Below are 11,520 nucleotides of genomic sequence, written 5' to 3' on the forward strand. Positions count from 1 at the left end.
TGCTGTTCTTTAAGGTTTATTTATTGGAAACTTTCATGTTTTGATAATTAAGGCATTTAATCAAAGTAATAATTTGGGAGTATTTCTTATAGAAAGTATTTAAGAGCAAATGAGAGGAGGAAAATAATCATAGTTGTTCAAACACCAATCAGGTGTGTCTCTTTAAATCCAAATCCACCAAAAAAAAAAGTAAAATAATTATATCTAGACACTGAATGATTTAAAAACTTTGTTAATCAACTGTAACTTATGCTGTTCTCTGGTGGCTGTTTGTATTCCAAGACTAAAAGCATTAATTTATCATATGCATAAAGAAAAATTTGATGATGCATTGCCTTGGCTAATTATGATATGCTAACATATAACACACATGTCTGTGAAATGAAATGACTGGCATATTGCATGGAGACACTGCTTTTTTTTCCTCCTTTTTTGATTATGAATGTTTGCTTGATGTTTCATAGTATTTGCATGAAATATTAGCTGAGGATCGTCACCTAACTGAAAAGATCTGGGAGTGGTGGAAGCATGATGGGCTATGGGAACTAACTGGGCTAACCATTATACATTTACCTTTTAACAGTAGCTGACGAGACTAAACTCAATACAGTGGATGACCAGAAAGCAGGTAAGAATGGACAGTTAGACTGTTGCCATAGAAACCATGGCCTACAGAGCTTATCCCAATTATAGAGCTGCCAATCATATGCCATGTAAACATACATATTCCAGTCTTACACAGATGTTTTCATTGTGAGAAATCAAATTACATAAGAAATATTTTCTCTTAGTAGAAATTTATCAGTGGTGTACTTACTAAATAGGAATATAATTTACTGCTTCAAAAAGGCTAGAAACAACCTAGATTTTCTTAATTATATTCATGTAAAGATATTTTATCCCAATTTTTAAAAAGTCAAAATCCTGCAAACATGATCTGTTCTGGTAAACTCCTAGGTTTTAAGTCAACTATGTGATGTCTAGGTTAACATCCAAAGTGATTCTCAGAGTGGTGATTTTGATTTGAAAGATAGTAGTGCCAATATAAATATTTTTCATTGTAGGACAATGTCCGGTATTGCTATCATTAGTCATTCAGAAAGGCTTATTCTTTTTATTGATGCTGGAATTAGCTTATAGTTAACCTGACATTGTATTAGACTATATAATGCATATGGCTTCATATCTTAACTTTGTGAGCTTGTTCTAAATTCATTACTTCTAAAATATTGCTAAATTGTTCCACAGAAACAATGGATTATATTGAATTGGGATTGTATTATAGTCATCGATTTTGCTTTTTATGTTATTATTGTATAACAGTAATCACAGGAAAGTCTTTTCAGTGTAGTTAATGTGCTTTGTATAATTGACCATTTATGACATAAGTTTGGAATAGTGTTTTAATCTGTATCCAGTATGATGTAGTTACACTACTTAGCACTAATTAGCTTCAATTTGCCTTTTTAACCTGCAGCAGTAAATTAGTTTTAGCTTGCTTAAAAAATGTGTATCCCACATATATATGTAAGAATTATTGTGGACATGGTTGGAGTTATATTCTGTGGAGTATAAGATAGGTCGTAAAAAATACATCTAATAAATCATAAGATTAACTGTATTGTGAGGCGATTAACTGTATTGTGAGGCAATTAACTGTAGCCTTAGCCCTTACTGAGTTGTTTGTTGTTCTTATGAAACCTAAAGTTTATTGAATCAGAGCTAAAGAGAAATGTTATGGGATAGTTCACATATGTGAAATAGTAGTTTTTAGAGTTAGCAGTATTTCGTACTTCTCAAGCAATAACCCTGATCTGAGTAAATAGTCATAAAAACCAAATTGAGCTGCTCCGGTTAAAGGACCTGACTTCATATACAATGTCAGTTAGGTAAAATAAGAAAAATACCTAATTTAACCAACTCACAGCTACTATAAGGAAAAGGACAGTTTATTGTGATCTACAACATAATGATATACAAGTTATAACTCAATGCATTAGATAACTTTCATGGAAAGTCATTACATAAGTTTCAAGGCAGATTGTATAGTCTAATCAAAAATCAGACTGTGCTTTTGTGTTTTAAAGTGTTAGATTCTAGAGAAAAAGATTTTTTTTTTTTTTTTGCACTTTGTGCAGTCTATTCTACCAGATTAAATTAGAAAATCTTGGGGCAAAAAGTTGTTACAAAGATATCAAAATACTTGGTCTGTTGATTTTACATCTAAATGAATAAAATACCTAAAGTAGATATTTTATTATGTCCCTGTCCTCTAATATTAGATGGTGAAAAGATTTTCACTTATCTTTCTTTCGTCACTTCACTTGACTTGAGTTTTCAAGAAAGATTATGATTTTACAGATTAGTCCAAAGGTTTTTGGGAGAATCATAGTGGCATTTTAGCATTGAGCATCTGTCTAACCTAGCCATAAGCCTTTCATCATGAAAATTGAATTACATTTCCCTCTGTCCTTTGCAAAAGACCTCCCTCCCTCCCTCCCTTCCTTCTTCCCTCTCCCTCTCCTTTTCCCTCTCCCTCTCCCTCTCCCGGCAACAGGGATATTACTAAGGAGGAATAAAAACCAGATCTAGGAAAATAGTATGATTATGATTTCCCTCTTTTTTTTTCCCCAGATTTAGGAATCTTGTATCATATTTTGGGGATAAATATTTCTCCCCAAATTATAACAAGGGAGAACAGGTATAAGAGAATTGGATTTCTAATGGTTTCAGTCTTAAAATATAAAGATTAGCAAAGTATGATAATGACCTAAAAGATTTGTGTAAAGTAAGAGCTTAAAATATTGTTTTAAAATTAAGACAAAAGATACTGATTTTTATGGTGTAGATAAAAACACTCTTTTGCATATATTTTACATACAGAAAGACTTTTTCAATTTTCATTACTAGTAAAATGCCAAGTTTGTATTGTTAGGGAATCCTTTTAATTTTTTTCTAAAGGCACTTGACTGAATCAGTGTATTAGGGATTTTAATAACTTCATTGAGAAATACTAACATATCATTCAAAACCTTTGTTATAGTTTCTTGGTCAAATATAGTACTAAAATGTATGTTGCTCATGTTATAAATTGAAAGTAAGCAAGCTCTTTCTGTAAAGGAACAGATGGTAAATATTTTAGGTCTCTGTTCAAGCTTTTTACATTCTACCATTGTTGAATGAAAGTAGCCATAGACAATATGTAAATACATGGGCATGGCTATGTTCCAGTAAAATTTTCAACATTTGACTCTCGGTTTGCTGATCTGTGTTACAGATTCAGGAGTTGTAGATAATTGACATTTTGTATAATTTTTTTATTATAAAAGTTTTCTTCTATACGTAAATATACAGAGAGTAGTTGATTGACCTTCCACAAACTCAGGGCCCACCATCCACAATGATTAACATTTTGCCAAAAGGTTATTTCAGAATGTTTTCAATTTAGGGAAACGAATAGGTAGGTAAGCTCTGAATAGAACTTACACAATTATCATTTATTGAAATATACTTTCACCATCGTTTTTCTTTCCAAGTTTGCCTGTAGGGACACTCAGTTTTAATGAACACTAATGCCATTCCTGAAATTCATTATTTAAGTTTTTATTGTTCTCAGTACACTAAGTAAAATCTCAGCTAACTTTACATAAAGAAAAGCTTAATATATATAAATGGTGTTTTTATGAGAATTCTTTCTGGAAGCATGAAATCTTTATTCATGATATATACTACCATACAAATACATACACACATACACATATCCTTAATAAACCCAAGAAAGCACCAAATATTTGCCTAATACGTGTTTATAGAACCCAGATATAGCTGGTAAATTATGAAAATTGATAGGCATTTATTCACAAAAAGATCTTTCCAGTGCAAATTCTAGGAACTATAAAGGTAAATATCCCTGCCCAGGAATGATCTTTTCCCATTCTTTTTGATTCCTTGATTTCTTATTATGTAGGTTTTTGGAACAAAATTCATTTTCCTTGCCGTGACATGACTTTTATGAGTAATTTAGAAAATGCAGTTGTCAAAAATTGTAGTGCTACCCAGAGAAAAAGTAAGATTGATCTCATTGAAAGAAAGAAATCTCATGAACTTTTGTCACAAAATAAATACAGACAAACCCGCATTGAGAAAGCGAAATATGACATCTTTTTATTTCCAGCACAACAATTTGTGGAGTATTATTTCTTCATGAGAATCATGTGTTTGCCTTCCTGTTTGAGCTACATTTTAAACATATCTATTCTTACCTAAAACAGCTTCATTTAACCTCAATGAATCTTAAAAAGTTAATTTTTGTTTTGAGTCTTTCAGTGTAATTTTAATTCTGTTTTATTTTCTGAGCTGTGAAAAGCCTGTGTCACAACCATTTGTCTTCTGGGTAATAACATGATCAACATATGGGCTGATGACTCCATGCAGAGATAAACTATTTTGTTTCTCCTACCCTCTATTTTTTTCACCTGTCTTTTTAATAGTATACATGAAGAACCAGTTCTATAACCTGGATTGCCCATTGGTGGTGCAGAGCTGGCATTCCAGTCATCCAGAAGCTAAATTAGTCTACCTTTGAGTGTCAGGTCAGGCAGTGATAGATGAGGCTGTCTTACCTGGTTAAAGAAATCAGTTTTGATTGCCTTCCACAGCTTGGCACTACTGGTATTATTTCGGGTCCTTCTGCCCTAGATCCTCAGGAAATAGAGCCAAATTTTTAATTCCCGGAATTTGTCCCTGTCATCCTCATGAAATGTTCTTGTTAATTGCTAAGTTGTCTTCTTTCCATCACCTGTTTTTCAAACGTATTATTCCCAGGCCTAGAGCTAGAAGTACTCATATCCAGTCTCTCCTTTTTTATTTCCCTCTGGTAGAGAGCCCTTACATAATCTGTTTCTGTTCAAAGCTTGTGTTACTCTTTCTATGGAATATCCATATTTCCCAGGGTTGGGTTTCTACTGGCTGCCAGGTTGCCCTAATTGTTTTGGTGACATGTCAGCCCCCGTGGTCTTACTCCTTATGCAGTGTTGTAAGTCTGCACTTTAGCAAGGAAGAGACTTGACAGAGCACATTGATGTCCATGTCTAACTTCTAAGTAATTTTAAATTGCCAAAAAAAGGTTTTAATTAAGTGCAAAACTTATTCTTGGTTGTTTACCTTATCCTTCTTCTCATCTTCCCTTGCTTTTCAAAGGAGCTTTCAGGTTATTCTGGTTCTTTTAGATTATTTCTATTACTGGAGCAAAACGATTTGACAACAGTTTCACCTGTTGAAATTTTTTTTTTTTAAAGTAATGACTTAGAGGTTTTCCTAATGCAAAGAGAGAAAATAGACCAAGTCTAATATAAATTTGGGAAAAATACAAATTAGCAACTATTGCTTCATTTATTCTTTGTCTTTTCCATCCACATTCCAGAACTCATCATTGAGTAAATAATTGTTATGTACCTGAAGTTTTCCACAGTGCATATTCAGGTACATAACTTTCACTAATTCACACTAACACTTTTTTTTGTAAACCTCCCAGGTTCTCCCAGCAGAGATGTGGGTCCTTCCCTGGGTCTGAAAAAGTCAAGCTCATTAGAGAGTCTGCAGACCGCAGTTGCTGAGGTGACTTTGAATGGGGATATTCCGTTCCATCGCCCACGGCCGCGGATAATCAGAGGCAGGGGATGCAATGAGAGCTTCAGAGCTGCCATCGACAAATCTTATGATAAACCCGTGGTAGATGATGATGATGAAGGCATGGAGACCTGTAAGTTTATAATGGCTGAAAGAATAACAATTAAAATGACTCTATTTCTTAAAGTGAGCTCCAGGGAGCCCTGGGGGTTTCCTAAGACTCTTCAGGGGAATCTCTGAGATCTCTGAGATCTCTGAGGTCTAATAATCTCTTGTTTCATAAGAAGAAGACGATATTATTTGCCCTTTACTCACATTCTTTTATAAGTATACATTGGGGTTTTCTGGAGGCCCCTGTCATGTGATACTGCATTAGATTGAATGCAGAAGCAGATATGAGAATCCGTCTTATAGGCCAATATTAAACTAAAAATTTTGAAAAAATATTTAACAGTGCCATTGTTCTCACTTCTTTTGGAATATATGTATTTTTTGGTAAAAATGTAATTTTTGTTAACACGAAGCTGCTTGTTTTTAAAAAGTAATATTTTCAAACTTTCCTGGTTTTAATTCAGTACATGTTGCTAGATATAATCCACATTCAAAAAGGTTATTTAGAGTGCTTAATAATTTTTGGGGCTGTAAAGTCATCCTGAGATCAAAATGTTTGAAAACCACCGCTTTGTTAGTATCCCTAATAGGATGTCTCCATTGAATGTCTGTAATAATCTGTGATCTTAAAACACGTTTTTGTTTTGCTTTCAGGAATTACTCTTGCTTTCCTATAACTAGCAAGCTATATTTGTGTGTGTATATTTTGAAATTGCAAAATATTTAAAACCAAGATTATTAAAAGTCAAAGCTTAATATGAATATTTTCCGTGCTTTATTGAAGAAAAAATAAATTTTAGATAGGTACAAATATATCCTTCCAGAGAATTAAACATTTATTATATTAAAGTAACCATTCTATTAAAAAATAATGGAAAAACTCTACTGATATATTTACTAAGAAGCAAAATGGCTTAGGAGTCCTAATAGTGAAAATTGTTGATTATCTTACATTGTTCATAACTACTAATTTACCCTTTAGTGTTTTAACCTCAAATGTGACTCACCCATCAAACTATTGTAAGAATAGTTGGAGGTACCACAGAATAAAGCTAAAGCAGAGACCAGAGATAATGTGTGTGGATTGTAAATTGCTTGCAATTCAACATTTGAGTGGACCACTTCTATCATATATAGCTAAGAAAGACTTTTGTGGGAAGAAGAGTTTTAAGTAACAAAGATCACATTTTGAGAATAAGGAAAAACGTATTTTGCTTATACATATAATGCGTTTGAGAAGATGAATATTTCTGTCATAACATAATATGCAAAGCATACCTTTGAGGATTACTACACTTGTCTCCACCTCCGCCTGATTCTCCATCTAAATCCAGGCAGTTTTTTCACTATCATCAGCCAGTGATTACAAATATATGCAGCCGATTCTTGCAGGATGAAGAGCATATTTCCTATTTTTGCTGCCAAACCTGGTCTCCAAGATCCTGAGTCATATGAGCTTTCGACTCTATTTTTTTCCCTTTGTAATAATGGTTCCTTGCCATCCTAATCAATATTACTTGACAATTATAGTGCTTGCTTCTATCTTGGGTGTATATTTAATCAAAAATTACTATGCTTTGGCCCCTCGATATATATTTTTTGAGTATCTACAATTTGTGATGCTTTTGAACTTTTTTCTTGTTCTGGTTAAAATGTTATTTAATTTTCCTTAAAAAATGCAGTTTGCTCTTACAATATGTCACTCATATCAAATGTAATGGGATAGAATACATATGAATATAAGGTATATTTTTAATTCTGTAGAGATGGCCTTCAGAGTGTCCCACCAACGTGGACATCTGATTTTGTCCCTATGTAAACTTATTTTTCTTAAAATGAGAAATAACATATATTAAAGTTCATTCATGTATCTGTCCTTTAGAGAAAAAAAGTGAAATGAAACACATGGATAGACAGATTACAATTTGCAAACCAAATATAAAGTTCTGGACAAGACCTGGGAAATATACGTGTGGCAGGTGCCCTAAAACACACTGCACCTACAACCACCAAATGTCGTATTTTTCAAAAGTCCTGTTTTTATTATTTTTTGCATAACAGTTTTATGAACTTTTCCTATGGCAAATGAAAGGCAACTATCGTGAATTCTAAACTTTTCCAATTTTGGTCATTGAAATTGTGTTTATAGGGTGGAATGAGCACAGAAGTGGAATTCAGGTGACTTGCATCCTTATCTACATTCTTCTAAGTAATTTGGGATTTTAGTCCAAACTTCAACTGCTTAAGCTTTAATTTCTTCATTTGTAAAACTGAAGATTTGGACTAGATCATTGACTTTCAATTGGTGTGTTGTGATCTCTGGTCAGGAGCAGTACCTCAGTGGATTTGGAGAGTGGGAAAGGCCACTAGCGTCTCCTTCCCCTGCCCCCCCCGCCCACCAACCTTGACAGTTGTTTTAATCACTTCTGTACATGGGGATCCTTCGTAAATTTTAGTTTTTGAAAAGAGTGTTTTTGCGTATTTAGGAAAAAGTTGTAAAAGTTCTGGCTTAGATGGTTTAGATGGTTCCCAGAGTCCCTCCTAGTTTAACATTCCATGATTCTATGTACCCCCTCACTGCCCTACATCTGGCACGCTAACCCCCTCACCTTCTGCGAGACCCACGTGGAAAACACCCCATCTGTTTTCATCTTGCTTTACCAAACACAAAGCTTGGCAAATCATAGAATTCAATGAATGTCTGCCAAATCGATGAGTGGGTGAGTGAGGTATCCCACACTGGACCGTGTATCTACTAGATCTTCAAGACCTCAGCAAGCTCTTTGTTTTTCTTTAAAAAAAATTGTCTATCAAATGTGGTGTTACTGATGGTGGTCATTAGGCTATCAGTTTATGTAAAACTGAAGATGCAAAGGCACTTTCTGCCTCCAGCTTTGGAAAGAAGGCTGGCTCTGTGAGCCCTCCTTCGGTTTCCTAACCACATCATTTTCAGGATCTGGCCTGTGGATTTGCACAGCCAGGTGTCTGGACTGCTGTCTCTGTGGCTGTGCTTCTGCATTTTTGCCTTTCTGGGCTTGTCCCGCAGCTATGTGTCCCCTGGCTACATGTCCAACATCCTCCATTGTCTGTGCTAAGTGGGCTTCAGGGGAAGTGGGTTCTTTCTTGTCCCTATGGTCTGACTCAGTTACAGCTGCCCGTAGAAATTAAAAAGCCATATCCCCCTTGAACCTGGATCTGAAAAGAGGACCGTCGTCTGGGCAGACGGTCTTTTTGTCACACGGGACATTTCCTGAGGATGCAGTGCACCCTGGAAACGTGTGGCTAGAGACTGAGCCATTGTGTAAAAGCTAGTTATAGAGGTCAGCAGGACCATGCTGCAGGCTCTGGTTTCTACCATCATGTGGCACTTTTCCTCTTTACAAGTAAGACACGTAGGCGTAGGCACAGCTGATTGCTCTTGTCAGTTGGGTTGAGCCCCTCCCCAGTGACTGTATTCATGGCACTGAACAGGCTGGCCTCTTCTCAGCAGTGTGGAAATCATGGCATGGGCACAGCAATGGGGCCAGGAGACTGGGGTGGGATCCATGTGGTATCTGGTAACTGTCATCTTCTGCAGCACTTGCATTCTTCCTGTGGAGATGGCAGAAGCCAGCATTTTTGTCTCTCATTTAATCCATCTGGCATCCCCATGTTGTGTGCGTGTGTCTGGATCAAGATGGAGCTTTGTATTCTGGGACCCATTATCTCCGAGGCCCTACCTGTGTTTGACAGGTCAGGGCATTGACAATCTGCTCCCTCTTCTATGCAAATTACATACCCAGCCTGGCTCTCAGCAAGTGACTTCTACTTTCCCCGTGATAAATCAGTTTCTATTGCTACCAAGGAAATGCATGCAGTAAGATTGCTTTGTTTTCTTTTAAAAAATACATTAATTCTACTTTTTCATGATTAGAAGTTGCCAGAAATTCTAATATAAAAGTTGCCTTTTGATAAGGTTGAGGAAGTGAAACAGCAAAACTAAATATCTCCTACTAATTGTACCTATTGATTTTAAGATACATTCAAGTTCAGAGTTTTAAATGTGACAAACTTTGTGCCTTGCAAACATGAAGGCATTATTTTCAAACATGAAGATGGTAGCTTGCATACTTTCCTGTAGAGCTCTTATTAGGAGATAGGAGAAAAGCACTGCTCCAAAATACACGTAATTTAGGTTTTCAGTATGAAATTTGAAGAAACTGAATTGAATTTACGTTATTAAATCAACTAATACGAAAGTTTCCAGGGGAATTTTGTTATTATTAGCTATGAAATAACATATTGCATTTGATATCTCAGATTTTCTACTCTCAGCATCCTACTCACTTCTAGCCACCTTTCATCACCACCTATTTCAGCAAAAATAATGCAAACTAAGTCTAATTTTATCATAAGCAAAACAAAGTGGATTACAGTAAATCTATTGTGGAAGAATTTGGGATCAGATTTCAAAGTCAGAGTACTTTGTAAACTATTTCCTATTTGGTTAATCCGTTTTAGTGGATAATTGGATGTTGATCTATAAAAATACTTGTTCTGAAATGCTAAGAATAACGTATCACATCATTTTATGCTAATAAAATAATACATATACTTAACCTGCAGTTTAAGAAAAGGAGGTTTGATTAATTTTTAGGAGGTTTCTGATCATAGTGTGGGTGTATGGTTGTGAAATAACCGAAAGTATTCCTTACATATCTTTTTCTAGATAAAATGTAACTTAGCAGAAAGTGCAATGAATATTCACATCTGAAGTTAAGTGTTTGAATGATATAATCCTCATTTATAACTTTTTTTTTTTTTTTTTGCACTTTGTGCAGTCTATTCTACCAGATTAAATTAGAAAATCTTGGGGCAAAAAGTTGTTACAAAGATATCAAAATACTTGGTCTGTTGATTTTACATCTAAATGAATAAAATACCTAAAGTAGATATTTTATTATGTCCCTGTCCTCTAATATTAGATGGTGAAAAGATTTTCACTTATCTTTCTTTCGTCACTTCACTTGACTTGAGTTTTCAAGAAAGATTATGATTTTACAGATTAGTCCAAAGGTTTTTGGGAGAATCATAGTGGCATTTTAGCATTGAGCATCTGTCTAACCTAGCCATAAGCCTTTCATCATGAAAATTGAATTACATTTCCCTCTGTCCTTTGCAAAAGACCTCCCTCCCTCCCTCCCTTCCTTCTTCCCTCTCCCTCTCCTTTTCCCTCTCCCTCTCCCTCTCCCGGCAACAGGGATATTACTAAGGAGGAATAAAAACCAGATCTAGGAAAATAGTATGATTATGATTTCCCTCTTTTTTTTTCCCCAGATTTAGGAATCTTGTATCATATTTTGGGGATAAATATTTCTCCCCAAATTATAACAAGGGAGAACAGGTATAAGAGAATTGGATTTCTAATGGTTTCAGTCTTAAAATATAAAGATTAGCAAAGTATGATAATGACCTAAAAGATTTGTGTAAAGTAAGAGCTTAAAATATTGTTTTAAAATTAAGACAAAAGATACTGATTTTTATGGTGTAGATAAAAACACTCTTTTGCATATATTTTACATACAGAAAGACTTTTTCAATTTTCATTACTAGTAAAATGCCAAGTTTGTATTGTTAGGGAATCCTTTTAATTTTTTTCTAAAGGCACTTGACTGAATCAGTGTATTAGGGATTTTAATAACTTCATTGAGAAATACTAACATATCATTCAAAACCTTTGTTATAGTTTCTTGGTCAAATATAGTACTAAAATGTATGTTGCTCATGTTATAAATTGAAAGT

The 11,520-nt window shown here is 34.6% G+C and overlaps 1 protein-coding gene across 1 annotated transcript in view; it reads left to right on the forward strand.

Annotated features, from left to right (window-relative positions):
• Positions 1 to 11,520, forward strand: part of PARD3 (par-3 family cell polarity regulator) — a 722,486-nt gene that overhangs the window by 493,593 nt on the left and 217,373 nt on the right. Inside the window, exons 18-19 of the mRNA XM_011956182.1 lie at positions 584 to 628; positions 5,534 to 5,761. Coding sequence (XP_011811572.1) covers positions 584 to 628; positions 5,534 to 5,761 — 273 coding nt within the window. The remainder of the gene's footprint in view (positions 1 to 583; positions 629 to 5,533; positions 5,762 to 11,520) is intronic.

This window comes from Colobus angolensis, unplaced genomic scaffold, assembly GCF_000951035.1.
Source record: "Colobus angolensis palliatus isolate OR3802 unplaced genomic scaffold, Cang.pa_1.0 Scaffold41, whole genome shotgun sequence".
Taxonomy (NCBI): Eukaryota; Metazoa; Chordata; class Mammalia; order Primates; family Cercopithecidae; genus Colobus; species Colobus angolensis.